This window comes from Paroedura picta, chromosome 1, assembly GCF_049243985.1.
Source record: "Paroedura picta isolate Pp20150507F chromosome 1, Ppicta_v3.0, whole genome shotgun sequence".
NCBI classification, from domain to species: domain Eukaryota; kingdom Metazoa; phylum Chordata; class Lepidosauria; order Squamata; family Gekkonidae; genus Paroedura; species Paroedura picta.
This window is the reverse complement of record NC_135369.1, coordinates 111,709,996-111,727,152: the sequence shown is the minus strand read 5'-3', so window position 1 is coordinate 111,727,152 and position 17,157 is coordinate 111,709,996. Positions and strand designations below refer to the sequence as shown.

At 40.6% G+C, this 17,157-nt stretch overlaps 1 protein-coding gene across 7 annotated transcripts in view; it reads left to right on the top strand.

Annotated features, from left to right (window-relative positions):
* LAMA2 (laminin subunit alpha 2) overlaps positions 1–17,157 on the top strand; it is a 606,483-nt gene that overhangs the window by 539,716 nt on the left and 49,610 nt on the right. For all 7 annotated transcript variants that reach the window (XM_077353378.1, XM_077353349.1, XM_077353372.1 and 4 more), the window contains 4 exons: positions 5,468–5,627; positions 11,374–11,498; positions 12,915–13,077; positions 16,645–16,789. In XM_077353378.1, the coding sequence (XP_077209493.1) occupies positions 5,468–5,627; positions 11,374–11,498; positions 12,915–13,077; positions 16,645–16,789 (593 nt within the window). The remainder of the gene's footprint in view (positions 1–5,467; positions 5,628–11,373; positions 11,499–12,914; positions 13,078–16,644; positions 16,790–17,157) is intronic.

Here is a 17,157-nt window from a genome sequence, read left to right as displayed (position 1 = left end):
TGTCTATATTTATCCCATGTGCTTTGCTCAAAAATATTTGAGGTTGTATTTGATACAAAAGCAGTTTTGGCTTATATTACTGTGCGTATGATTACATTTTCCCCTATTTTTCCTTTGTAAGTTTTAAATAGTATTGCCTTAGAGCAGAGAATGTTATGCTTCATATAATTAACATTGTAGCAGCACTAATGACTTGCAAAGCTAATTATATTGTTAATTCCATTCTGTGCTGTATGTGTTTGTGTACTTTAAGTAGTTAATGACTCTTCTAATTGTAAATGCAGAACAGAACCCAGTAATTTATATAACATCAATTTAAAATCAAATCTGATTAAGAATATTAATCCTAATTAAATTGAATTTTGTTTTGTCGATAGTTTTTTTATTTATATATGTGGAATTTCTCAGACTAAATAGCTTTAGAAATAATCGAAGTGGGACAGTTGCTGCAGTGCAATGTGCTTTAATTTTCTTAAGTCAATGGGTATCTCCTCATCCCATCTCAGGGGAGAAAAACTGATACATAAACTGTTATCAGTGCAGTCCTTTGCATGGTTGCTCAGAAGTAAATTCTCTTAATTCAGTGGGGTTTACTTCTGTTAAAGTGTGCATGGGATTGCAGCCTTTCTGATGCATCAAATGCAGCTAGAAAGCTGGGAGAGGGCGGGAATGTGACCAACAGTAAATGGTTAATGCCTTAATCTGGCCTGAGAACCTTGAGTGCCAGAGGATTCATGTGGAATTCTACAGCTGAGAGTGTCAGTTAGAAGTGGCAGTAAAGAATGACCCTTAACAATGGACAATTGACTGGGAAGAACGTTGAAAAGAGTGAAAGGGCCAAGAAGGATCCCCATTAAAGCCTGGGGAAAATAGTTCCTTGTAAAGGGGGGGGATGTGATTCCTTTCCATTGTGACAGAAATAGCTTCTAGAAAGGGGGGGGGGGATCCCTATCAAGTGATTAAGAAGAATAAGAAGAGTTGGTTCTTATATGCCACTTTTCTCTACCCAAAGGAGGCTCAAAGCGGCTTACAGTCGCCTTCCCTTTCCTCTCCCCACAACACACACCCTGTGTGGTGGGTGAGGCTCAGAGAGCCCTGATATCACTGCTTGGTCAGAACAGTTATATCAGCACCATGGTGAGCCCAAGGTCACCCAGCTGGCTGCATGTGGGGACTGCAGAATCAAACCCGGCATGTCAGATTAAAAGTCTGCACTCCTAACCACTACACCAAACTGGCTCTAAGAAGGGATATTGGAACTTGTGTATTAAATTCACCAATTTAACTTACTTTTGAGAAAAAGAAACTTATACTTTCACTAGGCCAAAAGCCCGTTGCACCCAGGGATGCAACGGGTGCTAGCAGCAGAAACCCACGATGGCCGTGTGGCTGCCCTACCTGGCTGCAGCATTGGCGGTGTGAGCGATGTTCCCGGCAGCCAGCTGTGCTGGTGTTAATTTCAAAGATTCTGTGAAGTTAACTTGGTGTTAACTTCAAAGATTCTGTGCCCTCTTGGTAAGGCCAAGCATACAATTCTATCCAAGATTATCATGTCCTGGATGGTGCAGGTAGGAAAGATTTTCATGACTGCCATTCTCCATTTGGTACTTTAAATGTTAAGATGTCACTGAAATCACTGTAAAATTGCTGCTGTAATCTACATCACATGAAAAATAGGATGAAAATTAAGAGAAGCAGCAAGATTATTTTAACACCAATTATATGTAAATATATTTCAAATGTTTCTACCCTGCAGTTTACAGGGTCTGCCTAAGATTGAGTGTGTTTTGAGTTTCCATCAGTTTCTGCAGGGAAATGATGAGCCTTCATTTTCCTCTTCCATGTAAAATTCTGTTCTATTCTGGTCGATAAAAGACTATATCTCTTTACCAGGGTCATGGAGAATGCTGGCTGCTGGGAGCAGGTGGGCTATCTTGTTTAGCAATGAGTCTGAGTCCATCAGTAGAGAGTATTTCCAGGAGTTAAATGCCCTCTGGGCCCCTGCTTCCTCTTGAATAAATGCCCTGTTGGGCAGGTTTGCTCTCACCTGCCTCCCTTCTCCAGGGGGCAGGATAAGTACCCTTCTCCTGGATAATGATCAGAGAGAGCAATTGTAAAATTATCTCACCTGATGACTGAAATGAAACTATGAAACCATGACTATGAAATCATAATTTAGTTATCCTAAACTAAACTTTAGTTATCCTAACTAGTGGGATTGTATGGGCCCTCAAACCAGGATTTGCAATGGATGAAGTTAGTTTAAGCCACAGTTAGTTTTATAAACTGGATGAATCCTGGCTTGCTACCAGGCTTCAAATGCTCCAGTACTACAGAAAAGCCTGGCATTTTTTTGGCTGAATAAGGATCTGATTTATTGTCTTTAAGCCACATTTGGAAAAACTGACCACAGTAACCTCAAAGATTACCTTGGTTTGTTTTTCTGATCATTTTGGCATATTAATGATTATTCATGCCTATTAGTACTGTATGGATACTAATGCTGATCAAAGATGGCTATGTGCTTGGTGCTCTCAACCTGTGCTTTATTTTTTAGTTATTTATTTTTGGATTTATATACCCTTGCTCTCAGTCTTGCAGATGTGTACAATAAAAAAACAACATACAATACAACCCCTAAAAAACCCTTAATACAGTGGTTCTCAACTGAGAGCCAGTTTGGTGTAGTGGTCACAGGGTGTCTGTTATGGGGAGAGGAAAGAGAAGGCAACTGTAAGCCGCTTTGAGCCTCCTTCGGGTAGAGAAAAGCAGCATATAAGAACCAACTCTTCTTCTTCTCTTCCTAATGCCGCAACCCTTGTGGTAACCACTAACCATAAATTTATACAAGTGTTCTTTCACAGAAATTAAACCAAAACTGACCAATGGCATGAAGATCCATTGTTCATGATTGTATATAAATTGTTTTTCCCCCCGGGGGTTTCCAGTTCAGTTCTGCCTCTTGTCCCAGCATGCCAATTTTGCTCTTTTCCGCTTCTCCAGACAGACAAACGCTCTCTCTTAATCTACACCGCAAGGCTATTGTGTGTATGGTGCACCCCCGGCCAAGCTGCTTGCCCTGCCACAACCCCTGTGAAAGGGTTGTTCGACCCCCAGGATGAGAACCACTGCCTTAATCCATTAAAAATTAAAACATTAAAAGATTGTGATACAGTCAGAGTTCTGTGATGCCACAGAGAATCCCAGAGGCACCATTTAAGCCTCCTCACTGCACCTCAGGCCACATGTGACTCTCAAGAACAATTATGGATATCATTAGGTTAGAATTACAACAAATGCTGCCCAAATATACCATGTGTATGTGTACAATGGAATATATCCAAGAAATGGCCCTTGAATTTTTGCGCCTTCTATTGAAAAAATTATGCCAGAAAAGGTTTAGAAAATTGGGAGATTCTAATTTGTTTGTAATAGAATCTCTTTACCTTATTTAATCCTAGGAACCTAATTTTAAATGGAGGACTAAACCAAGAAATCATGGGACTATTTTAATATAGTTAACATTAGGATAGGAATTTCAAAGGCCGTACAAATTAGATGTCAGTACTTGTTAACTAATCTTTGCTATGAAATATACTAGTTCATATTAATATGACATCTTAATTGTACTCTCATAATGATTTTATTTACAGTCTAATTATACAGCAGGCACCATCAGAATTGTTTAATGCTTTTGCTACTGATTTGCATGATAGTGTAATTTATGTTGTTTCCCAGGTAAGATGAGGCAAAACGGAAAGGAATTTGAATGGCTTGACATTTGTGAAAAAGAAAAAAAATGATAAATATTTCCGCAGGAGAGGGTAGCATATCTACGATCACTATGCCTGCAGGGAAGCTTAAGCTGGTACAGAATGCAGCTGCTAGGGTCCTCACAGGCACATCTTAGAGGGCCTATATCCAGCCAGTGCTGAGGCAGCTGCACTGGTTGCCAGTTATTTTCCGGATCCGGTTCAGGGTTTTGGTTTTGACCTTTAAGGCTTTACGCAGTCTGAGCCCAGCATACCTGAAGGACCGCCTGTTGCCCTATGCCCCCCGCAGGGCTTTACGCTCTCCGGGTTCAAACTTATTGATCATTCACGACCCCAAAGAAGCACGCCTAGCCTTGACCAGGGCCAAGGCCTTTTCGGTCCTGGCCCCAACCTGGTGGAATGAGCTCCCAGAGGAGCTATGGGCCTTGCGGGAGCTTACAGCATTCTGCAGGGCCTGTAAAATGGAGCTCTTCCACCAGGTCTCTGGATGAGGCTGGGCCGCAAGGAAGATCTGGCCCCCCTTATGGCAGTGTGGCAGCAGTACCAAAAAGTAATCAGTACCCTCTGTTTTCCATCACCCATCACCCCTCTAGAATAGGTTATCTGGGGTAACTTATATAGATATTATTGGAGTTTTTGCAGCATCTGTTTTATTATTTTATTTTGTGTATTATGGATTTTATTGTATGGTTTTATTGGGGGGGTTATGTTGTAACTCACCTCGAGCCTCTGGGGAGAGGCGAGTAACAAATCTAATAAATAATAATAACAATAACAACAACACCTTGCAGGTGCATCTCTGTACTGCCTTCTCCGGCAGCTCAGTTTTAAACCAGGGCAGAGTCTGCCCTTACTTTGTTTATTCCATTGTCAATCCTGTTGAATCCAGATCGCTTTGAACTCGGGTCTTCCTGTTTCCCCCTCCCCTCCCATTGAAACAGGAAAGTGTTCTGCACGTGGTTAGGGTAGTTCAGAAGGGGGGGGAGCCAAGCCTCTTTCTTTCTTTTCTTGAAGTGGGGGGAGAGGAGCCAAGCAGAGAGCCTCTTTCTTTTCTTGGAGGGGGGGGGGAGAGGATCGAAAAAGGCAGAGGAGAAAAAATCCAGGACCGACAGAAGTTGAGAGAAATTAGGAGCTTCTCCTTTAAGGCAAGCTTATCACATGAGCAGGTGTGGCCTATCAGAGGTTCTCTACCACGGAACTTGCTTTCCCAATCCAGATTTGGAAAATATTGAGCTTTAAAAGCACTCTAAGATATCGCACAATAAAGGTAGGGTCACTCCGTATCAATCCTGCTTGCTGCAGAAGGAAAATTTAAATTGCCCCAAATCCAAATGGAAATCACATTCTGTGTAGACGGCGGGGACTGAATTGACCTGGGAGTGGAATAAATGCTCTGTGCAGTTTACACCCAGGTGGCAGGAGAAGCCAAGGTAGCCACAGGATAATGCTAGTGTCTTTTTATCAGGATTTTTTGGTTCAGATGTATTGGACCAGAAAAATGTCCTAAATCCTATTACCATCTGGTATTTGGTTTTGCGATTTTTCAGGTATGCTGATTTTTTTTTGTGAGGGGGGGGGGTCCAATAATCCCAAAATGAAATATACTAGTTACAAAAAAATTCACAGTGTATAGAGATCATCTTTAAATTGATCATTTATTGTATTAAGAGTTATATCCCCCTTTTTTTGTAAAGGACTGGCCGAAATGGAACAATTTCAGTACAGGCACTGGAAGGCCCTAAAGCTGGTATTCTTCCCGTCATCGTCAGTGCAATTTCACCACCTGGTTACACTATTCTGGATGTGGATGCAAATGCTATGTTGTTTGTTGGAGGTCTGACTGGAAAAATAAAGGTAATGGCCTTTTGTTTAGCCAGTCCCATATTAATCCCTTTGTCTTTTTCCCAGTTTGCTCTCATCAAGTCAACAAATGTAAGATCACTTGCTTGGGAGCTGTCTAGAAGCAATACTGTATATATTCCTGAAAGTCTTTAAAGGAACTCCAGTGGTTTCTGGGTGCCATGCCAGCTCCATACATTAGTATAATTTGTATAGTAGAAGAATAGTAGAATATTAGTAGAATAATAATAATACTCTGTTTCTCATGGGAGATATTTGTTGCTTTGAGTATTACATGTTTAATATTGGGGTCACTTTTCAGGGTTTGATAATTGGGCTAAATACATCAATATAGGTCCTTGTTGAAAGTATTTTCCTTTGTATATTTACTACCGCAGTCAATCTGTTTTCATGGGGAAATATACATGATTCACTTAGTTCCTATGTGCCAACATCATGTATTCTCTGTCACCCAGAAGCAGTTTTTGCCATAGCATTGTCACTGTTTGATTCTCTAATGTCTGTAGTGACCCAGCCTCTTACCCTTGATTAATTTTTATTGCCTTCTAACATCCATGAGGTGGTGGGGATCAGTGCAGATATGTTAAACAATGTGAACCTACTAGTCCTCTTCCTATCACACAGACTAGATTTCTGCCACCTTTCTGCCCATATTCTGAAGCCCTGACAGGGGTGCTGTATGTATGCGCTTTATCTGCTATGCATTCCCTTCTCTCCTGCCTGTGAACTCTAGCCTTGTAAAGTGATTTGGACTATGAGTTGATACATGGCAAGGCACTGAGATAAGAACTTTCAGTCGTTGGCTGAGATATTTAAAAAGGAAAAGGATTTTTATTGACTAACACTTCTCTGTTTAAAGACAAGCAAAGATGGGATTTTGAAATAGAGGACGATTGATGCACACTTTTCTTTGATTCTTTGCCTTCTAAAGTTTTGAGCTAGTGCATCTTCCACATAATGTGTTAAACCTTTTATACTCTTTGACCAATTACGCACAGACCATGAAATGTAGGCTGGCACCTACATGACAGTGGGACTAATCCCCGCTTATGCATGACACTGGTGCTGTCCAGTCCCTCACCGAGCCCTGGCCCACATTAGAGCCTTCGATGTCCCATAGCTAGGGAATGCAGATTCTTCCACATTCCTTGTCTTGCCACAGTGGTCAGCAGAGGCTCAGATGAAGTAGGCCCATACACAAGGGAAGGGCCTTTAAGGTTTGGCTCCTCTCTACCTATGGTGTCCCTGCAGGGACACAAAACACCCTGTTCAGTTTTGTGGTGTTGCAGAGCCAAACGGGGCTTTTGTACATACACCCCATGATGGTGGGATAGATAGCATGCTGCTATCTCATCATCATGTGCTGGGACACCCATGACCTCTGCCCCCTGCTGTCACCACTGTCATGAGGCGTGGCAGACCCTTCTCACCCTGGATTTGTGTGTGCACATGCACAACTCCAGGGCAGACCATATGCACCAGGGGATTTTGTCCCCCCCCCCATGCATACACTAGGAATTGGTGGCAGTCCAGTACACCTAGCTGCGTGCATAATCAGTCCATCTCTCCCAGCTGGGAAGGTTTCTCATATCCTGAAATGGGAGCTGAGTACTCACCCCTCCCTCTGTTCTTCCTATCAAGTCACAGCCAGGAGCATTTCCTCAGTCTTTATTGTCCTCACTCAGGGCATTCCAAAGAAACCATTATAGTTTGCCTCTTCCTGCCAGGTCGGTAAATGCTTATCGCTTAAATACAAATATAAACATATTTATATCTAGAAAGGGCAACCCTCTCCTCTCTGCCCAAAACCTGGGTATTTTATTGCTTATTTCTGATGATAGAAAGTAATTAATCTGAGGCCAGTGTATCACGTGTGTTACTCATCTTAATGCTGTCTGTGATCCTTTGGTTGACATATTACATTCTTCCATCTATAAACATATTCAAGAATGGTCACATGTAGAACTCAGGTAACAAAAAACTGCTGCATGAATGCCTTTGATGTACAGCTCTCTCCACTTGCTATTAGTATATGCTTAAAGTTATGGTTCTCCATTCTTATCCTGAAGACCAATAGACATATTGGAGGTTGCGAAGAAGATTCGTACCAACCATATCAGATTGATGGGAGATAGTGCAGCTGTCATTTATAGATTGCTCTATCGAGCCAGTAATTTCTTTGATATAGAACTCTCTTGTTATCATGCTTCCAGTTGATAGAAGATGGAAATTTGCTCCCTCCACTGAAATCATTTAATTGGAGTTGGAAGGGACCTCCTGGGTCATCTAGTCCAGCCCTCAGAATTATGCAGGACACTCACATCCCTATCGCTCATCCACTGTAACCTGCCACCTCCTTGAACCTTCACATAATAAGCCTCTCTGTCAGCTGACTCAGGAATTGAGTGCTATCTCTGCCCTCTGCTGAGTGGGCCTTTGTGCTATAAAAGGCTTTTGCTTGCCAGAGGCATGTGCCAAAGGCATGCACAATACTACAAAAGCCAAAGGACTCTTGAGTTCTGGATCAAGCCAGAAGATTCTGTAAGGAGCCAAAGGGCAAGAGCTAAAGGGCTCTTGGCTCTTCACTTGAGGATCAAGCTGAGGGATTCAATGAAGTACAGAACTATTTGAGAAGTATTTTGGATGGATCAGAGGGGCATGATGACTGAAGGAGCTCAGGTAGCGACATGTTCCATCTGTGCCATGTTTGTCTTCTTCCCTCGGGGGGGGGTGGCTTTTACATATGCAGATAGTGTAAATTAGTGGCTCTGCTGGAGGAGAAGTTACAGGGATTAGAGGAATGCTTGAATACGCTGCAACATATAAAGGAGGGTGAAGAGTTCTTGGACAGAACTCATAAAGCACTATTGAGAGAGCATGTGCAGGAGAAGGGAAAAACAAACACAGGAGCACCAAACACTGTGAAGATTCAAGGGGATGGCAGGTTACAGTGGATGAACAATAGGGTTGTGAGTGTCCTGCATAGTGCAGGGCATTGGACTAGATGGCTCAGGATGTCCCTTCCAACTCTATGATTCTATGAGATGGCTATCCAGCCTCTGTTTAAAAATTTCCAAAGATGGAGAACCCACCACCTCCTGAGGAAGCTTGTTCCACTGAGAAACTGCTCTGTCAGGAACTTCTTCAAGAAGTTTAGACAGAATTTCTTTCGAATTAATTCCATCCCATTGGTTCTGGTCCATCCCTCCAGGGCAAGAGAGAACAATTCTGCTCCATCATCTACATGGCAGCCTTTTAAATAACATAATGTACAGCAGTTTATGGCAGAGTATATAGAGACCTCTGCACCTCATATTTTTTACCTAAGTTTGGTGGCACGTTAACCAATTTATAGCCCAATTCTGTTCATGTGTATGCAGATCTTCCATTCTGATCTGTGGAATTTTCCCCATATTTTGTAGGAATGAAATTCCACATCGTTTTGTGCATGCTGCCAAACATTCTAGTCAAGTACGTTCGATGATAAGTACATGTATGGATATACAAAACAAATATCAATGAGATTTAAGTGTACATAAGAGAATGAAAAATTTCAATATAAATTTTCAGATCATTTATATAGTGAAGTTATATACAAAAAAGTGCAAACAAATATATAATTGATCGTAGCTTTGCATAGCATAGTGTCACAGCACACATTTATTCACACTGTCATATCCCAGTTGTAGACTCTGAAGTGGAATCTCTGATAAATAGACAATATCAAAAAGCTAAGACTCTCAGCTACTATAAGTCTGGAGACAGCTTTGATAAGTTGCAAGGTACTTTTCAAATAGCACCACATATAACGTCAGATATTTTAAAACATATTTGTGTAAAGATACCATCAATCATTCTCAAATAATTTATATTGAAAAGACATTTGTTTCTATTTCAGTTTCTACATTATAAAGCCTTGACAAAGAAAGGAGTTGAACTTTCTTTGTGCGCCTATATAACTTACACAAACTGCTGCTCAGCATCCTGTTGGTTCATATATAGATGAAATCAGGTTGTGGAGACTTAGCAGATAAGTGGTTAAAATTGGATGTTCATTATAACTATTGATATTTTAAATGTAGGGTGACTCAGTTACAACCTGATCTGATTTATGCCATTAAATTCTCCGTGCAGAGAGAATGAGTCAGCCTGCCTGCCTGTCCTCCTGTTTGCCCTTTCCCCACCTATTGTGTGACACATCTGAACTCCAGCTGTGCATATTTCTGGGTTGCCAACTGGCAAACTATTAAAGTGGCACCTACCATTTTCACTTTTTTTGAGTAATATATTTGAGTAATATATTCATGATTTGTTCATGAATATATGTTTTATAAAATCTCTATTGTTTGTCAGCTTGCTTTTTAAAAAATATGGTCTGTTCCAGTTTGACTCAGAATTCACAGTTCTTACAGACTATGAAGTTCACAGAAGTGGGATTAAATCCACACATTGCCAATTAAAACATTCACAATGACCTTGGGACAGATCACCCAAATGATTAGACTTTCAAGTCATGCCTTCCTTTGAAAGTCAAGTTGCTCTTCTCCATATGCTTGCACATTAATATTATTAATATTCATAATTGCTTAGTGAAATGTAGCAGGTGCTTATGGGTCTCAAATTGCTAAATATCTGGAATTGAAACTAGCTTATATTGATGAAGTGAAACATAAAAGAAAATTGGATACTTTTGAAAAGGACAAGCTTCTCTTGGAACAAATGCTCTTCAAGCAGGCCATATGACCTTAGCCAAGTTGCTTTTGAGGTCTATTATTATTATTGCTGGTCTGCCAGCGAAAAAAGTACTCAACATAATTAATTTAACCATCAAGTGGTTTCTGTGGGTATTAAGTAATAAAGATTAGTTAAGTCTTCTTTTTAGACTTTCCAAGATAGCATTTATGATTGTTGCTAAAAATAATCATTTTGTTGTTGTATTTGATTATGGAAGAACTTTGAAGGTTCATAAAAGAGTTATTTGGAAGTCTTACTGTCATAAGTGAGGTCCAACAGAAATAATCCTGGAAAATGGATTTTAATAAAGGTGAAATTTACAAATTCAAACAATTGACCATGTGTAGCTGGTGACCATATGGTCTGGATTCCAGATAGCCACCCTGCAACAGCTTGCATGTGTATGTTGTGGTTTCTATGATGAGATTGCCATACTTCTTCCTATGGATGCTATGGGCCACTCACTGATAGTCCATAACAAATCTTACAAGCAGTTCCTAAGTCTAGAGAGCCAGTTTGGTGTAGTGGTTAGGAGTGCGGACTTCTAATCTGGCATGCCACGTTCGATTCTGCACTCCCCCACACGCAACCAGCTGGGTGACCTTGGGCTCGCCACGGCACAGATAAAACTGTTCTGACCGAGCAGGAATATCAGGGCTCTCTCAGCCTAACCCACCCCCAAGGTGTCTGTTGTGGGGAGAAGAATGGGAAGGCATTTGTAAGCCGCTTTGAGCCTCCTTCGGGTAGGGAAAAGCGGCATATAAGAACCAACTCTTCTTTTTCTTCTAGTTAACAGAAGCACACACTCCATGAGCATGAAGGACTGTGTCCCCTTATTTTCATAGTTGAATAGCTCCATATCAGCTGAAAAAAATATCATGGCCAGTAGGAAACAAGATCACTGTGAACAAATCTTACCTGAGCGATGAACCAAAGCTCATGCAAATGTAATATTGTCCTTAAACAAGGAGTTCAGAATTCAGTCCAGCATGTTTCCTATTTCTAGAAATCTGAAGCTGTGAGAGTCACTACATTCACTGGATGTATGGGGGAGACATATTTAGATAGCAAACCAATAGGACTGTGGAATTTCAGGGACATCGAGGGAGACTGTAAAGGATGTGCTGTCAGGTAAGATCATTCTGTTATTTGTTTTGTGTGTTTGGCAATGTAATGCAAATCTTATTAGATCAGATGTCATTTCCAGTCTGGCTTCCATCCTGGCCATGGGGTGGAGATGGCGCTGGTCACCCTGATGGACAATCTCTGATGCCAGTTGGATGGGGATGAAGGCTCTGATGTAACTGGGTCAATTCCACAGGCCCTGCAAGATGGAACTCTTCTGCCAGGTGTTTGGTTGAGGTCAGGATAGTGACATATTCCATCTCCCACCCCCTTCCATCTCTCCCCCCCTCCAACCTCGAAATCTGGATGCCTCATGCTGCTAGAAGATCACGGCTTAAATATTTTTGTATGATGTTGCTGTTATGTTATTCTATCAGCTGTTTTAATTTATTAATTTTATTATACACTTGAATGTACACTTCTTCAGATACATTTGAACTAGCATATAGCATAATGAAAATGGTTAACAGACTCAAAGGCCATACAGAAATAACAAGCTTCATTTATATGATCACTATTTCTTTGGGTTTAATTCCAGGAGAAAACATGATGAAGGAAATAAATATGTTAAAATTGAAGCTTGATGGGCAGATGTCTCCAAGTTAGTTTGCAGTGCACAGTGCTTAGTGAAGGAAATAAATATGTCAAATTTCTTTCCTTCACCATGAACTATGTAGTGCAAACTAACTTTTGTGGCAGTTAGTCTATGCAAGTCTCATAACCATAGAAATTAACTTTTCCAGGGTCAGAAAGGACTACAGGGGAGAAGGGGGGAGATCTGTCAGTACCTCCTAGTGACAGTTCACTGAATCCAGCCTATTATGTACACATATAATTAAAGTAGGGACTGAGAATTAAAGAAATATCTTTTTAAATATTAAATATCTTCTCTAAAGCTCACAGAATTAAATTTTCCTCACTCCTATCTTCCATTACACCCAGCACCATCCATCATTATTCCTTATAGCACCAGGAGACACTTGGGAAAAGTTCAGGCTTTGATAGGAGAGGGGAAAGGAAAGACTGCCACCCATTGGCAAAGTTTCCTTTTGTGGATTCAAACTAGTAAAGGCAATTTCTCTGGCAATGTTTATATTATTATAAGAAATACAAGCACAATGATTTGGCTTCTTTGATATGATGACTAACCTTGTGAAAGTCCAGTCAAGTCTTTCTATCTCATGCATTCAAAATGCATCTGATTGCTTTCAAGAAAGTTTACTACATCAAAAGAGAAACATGTTGCTTACTCATAAGACACTGGCTTTCATCCTCACTTGTTTCTCAGGAAGTATCTATTTGAAAATCTACAAGGACTGGAGTCTCCAGTTACATAAAGGACTCTACATGGAACAGAACCCCAAATTGCCATTTAAATTCTGGAGAAGTCTGTCATATGATGAATGTTTCTTTCATTACTAGTCCACAGGTAGCAGACAGTGAGGGAACTGTTCAGTTTGATGGAGAAGGGTATGCTATGGTGAGCCGTCCAATAAGGTGGAACCCAAATATCTCCATGGTCATGTTCAAGTTCAAGACATTCTCTTCTACTGCTCTACTGATGTACCTTGCTACACAAGATTTGGTAAAATTAATCTCAGCTCTTTCTAACTACTTTTGATAACATGTATTACAATATTTTATGATCAAAGCATTTAGGCTGGTCATAGATCAAGTCACTTAAACAAGTATTATTACCTACTTATAAGAACAATCAACTTTAATAATGCTGTGGAGAAAATTTGATATAAATCATTATGACTTGCAAATGCATTTTAAAAAATCCTCGTATTGTTAAAGAATCTTGATGTATAGGACTATATGGCCTTTGGTCAAATTTATCTTGCCTAATGACAAAGTCAAAAATATGTCATTGATTTTTTTTACTTCTTTTTAATAATCTCCTTTGTATGTAATGATTTGTTAGTCCTTTAAGGCATTACAGACAATATAGATATCACCCAATTTATATAAGTTTGGTGCGTTTGTGCAAATGAGACTTGTGTGTAATAAGACTCAATAGAGCCCTGTTATCTTCCAGTCCTGATTATGGGTATGAACCAGAGCACATGAGAAGCAGCTTACAAGGCCATTCAGGGGGAAGAAATCATTGTGCACTCCCTACATCTCCTTCCTCTGTAATTAATAGCATAGAGATGGGACTATTGAAGGTGAACATAGATTCCCCATAAAGATATGCAGAGTTGGAAAAAGTACAGAAGAAGGCAACCAAGATGGTCAAGGAGTTGGGGTGCTTTTCTTATGAGGAAAAGATGAAGAGTGTGCATCTTTTTAGTTTAGAAAAGAGATGAGTGAGGGGAGAGCATGGTAGATGTTTATAAAATTATGCATGGGGTAGAAAATATAGATTAAGGGATCTTTTCTTCCTCATGACAAAAGAACTCAATTAAGTTGATGAACACTAGGTACAGAGCAGACAAAATGAAATAAATCTGTACTCAATTATTAATTCAACTGTGGAATTCACTGCCACTGAATGTAAGGGGGTTAAACAGATTCATGGAGGATAGGCCTTTAACTGGCTACTAGACATGGTGAGTTAAGGAAACCTCCATGCTCAGCTGCATGAAGCAGGATGCAGTATATGGTGGCTGACTCCAGGTCAGGTCCTGTTGTGCCATGTTTGTGGCCTGAACCAGGTTGAGCTAGGCTTTATTGCATAATGTACACTACCTGTATGAGTATCTTGTGGCGCAGTATGAGCCTCGTATGAGCCTCTTGTGGCGCAGAGTGGTAAGGCAGCCGTCTGAAAGCTTTGCCCATGAGGCTGGGAGTTCAATCCCAGCAGCTGGCTCAAGGTTGACTCAGCCTTCCATCCTTCCGAGGTCGGTAAAATGAGTTCCCAGCTTGCTGGGGGGTAAACGGTAATGACTGGGGAAGGCACTGGCAAACCACCCCGTATTGAGTCTGCCATGAAAACGCTGGAGGGCGTCACCCCAAGGGTCAGACATGACCTGGTGCTTGCACAGGGGATACCTTTACCTTTACCTTTACACTACCTGACAATGCCCAGTTTCATGGGGCCTCCCTCTCAGGCAATTAGTTGTGTGGTGCCTACCAGACCAGGCCAAGTGGTGTTTGTTTTGAGTTTCCAGTGGTAGTGACTAGGTTTGTCCCCAGTGACTGATCCTCCACTGGGGGCATGAAAGGGATAGGGCCTTTTCCAGGTCTGTTTTGACCTCAAGATGCCCCCGACCAGGCTTGTCTTTACAGAAACCAAAACTTGCCAACAGCTTCCTAAATGGCCAATGAGAGCTCAGTAATTATTATTTCTTAAAGGTAAAATTGTTTTGTATTATGTTGGTGTTTAATCCTATTCCAAAGGGACCTGTGATGAGTTCTATGCAATTATCACCAATTCTGTCTCCTCTCCCTACTTCTGCTGAATAAGCTGTTCATGGAATTTTAGTAATATATGGTAGGGGCAGGACACAGAACAGTAAGGGGGGATGTAACAGCTTTATTGTTCATGCAGAAAGCTTGTACTCATATAAGTCCATTTAGATCACTGCCATAGGTTGCTTGCATTTTTACTACATATACCCATCCTTAAACCATACGTTGCAGTGAATAACCAAATCTGATGAATGGTGACACTCATAGGCTAATATTAACAATAATAATATTACCCTGAAGTAGAAATATATGCTCTTAGAAATATATGTAAGGTAAAGGTAAAGGTATCCCCTGTGCAAGCACTGAGTCATGTCTGACCCTCGGGGTGACGCCCTCCAGCATTTTCATGGCAGACTCAATGCGGGGTGGTTTGCCAGTGCCTTCCCCAGTCATTACCGTTTACCCCCCAGCAAGCAAGCTGGGTACTCATTTGACCGACCTCGGAAGGATGGAAGGCTGAGTCAACCTTGAGCCGGCTGCTGGGATCGAACTCCCAGCCTCATGGGCAGAAATATATGTATATATACAATAACATGAAAAATTGCATTTACTTGATATCAGTGTGTTTTCAGACATTAAAACAATTTCTTTGAGATAGTCACAATTCAGATGTGGAATGAAAACATCAGCAATTCTTCTATCATATTTTTAACTTACCTCTCCTTCAAAGCACTCTTCCCAACAACTCTGTGAGCTAGAACAAGCTTACAGAAAGTCAGTGGCCCAAACTCACTGCACTGGGCTTGTTTGTGATTGCGAGGGAATTGGGTTCTCCCAAGTTTTAAACTGACTTCTAACATCACAGTGGTGTAAATGGTTTTACCATGTGACAGTATTCTACATGACATTCCTACTGGCATATTAATAATTAAGTTGGACCAGATATATGTTCTTTTTGCAACAAAGGCAAAGAATTCTAGGGAAACATCCTGGTTTTGAACATTTATAAACTAATTACATAGGAACCGACTGAGTTCTTGGGCCTTATTTTTTATTAATAAAGTATAAAATATATGAGATACATGCATTGACATGCACTCATGTATATGAAGATACAGACCATTTACTTTTCCCAGGCACAGACAAAGCGCTTACAATTTGCCAGAGCCCTATAGGGCCCAATGGAGTACTGTTTCTTCGGTTTTCCTCATAAGCACATAAGGAAATCCCTGGTACATCAGATCAGTGTTCAACCTTGGCCAGCATCCTGTTTCACCCAGTGGCCAACCAGTTGCTCTGAAGGGCTAACCCACAAGGCGTAGAGATAGCCTCCTTCAAGTTGCCTCCTGGCACTGAGTTTTAGAGGGTTACTGCCTCTGAAGTATACTTTACTTAGATAGATGCACTGTCCTTTCAAAGAATATAAATTTGCAGCCTTGGACTGAAAATTATTTTTATCAGGTCATATTTCTTATGTTAGCTGGATCTGCATTTCATGATTAATGGAAGCTGCTCTGACTACACCATACCATGCTATTCACAATAGGCTAACTGTCTGATTGGAAATTAAGGAGCAACATCTTTCCATTTTAGTCAGTGACCTTCATAGGAACTGAAGCAGCAGCTAATGAACCCTGCTATGATGCCTTATTTGCATCGCCTTGGCTTAAAAAAAAAAAAAAAAGCAGCACATTGCCAGAAGAAAAAACAGTCACCATCTCTGATTATTTGGCATTAGAAAAGCGAACCTGTCTTTCACTATCTAAATAACATTTCTAATGCTTCTCATTAATAGAAAGATTTCATGAGCATAGAGCTCAGTGATGGGCGTATTAAAGTCAGTTACGACCTAGGTTCAGGAACAGCTTCTGTTATCGGCAACCAGAACCACAATGACGGGAAATGGAAATCATTCACCTTGTCAAGAATTCTAAAACAAGGTGAGTTCCTGCAGTGATAACATCATAAATGTCCTAATTATCTTATCCAGCACAGCTAACTATCTAATCATGGGGAAGATGATGTACAAAATTGCTGGGTTTAGAAAGTTGTAAAAGAAAGTGATTTAGCAACTTCTTTTGCTTAAATTACAGATGACTTGGGTTAGCTGTAACTGATTGCAGTGTCAAACAGGTCTCTTGTGATTTTCTTTTGAAAATGGAAGCTTAATTTTTCAGGCATAATTCTGCCTTACAGCTGCCTAAATTATACTCTAAAATGCATTGGAGTGAAAAATGTTTTTTTCATGCAGTGCCCTGATGTTGCTGAAAGTTCATAAAACAAACCTACACTATTTCTGTTAGACTGT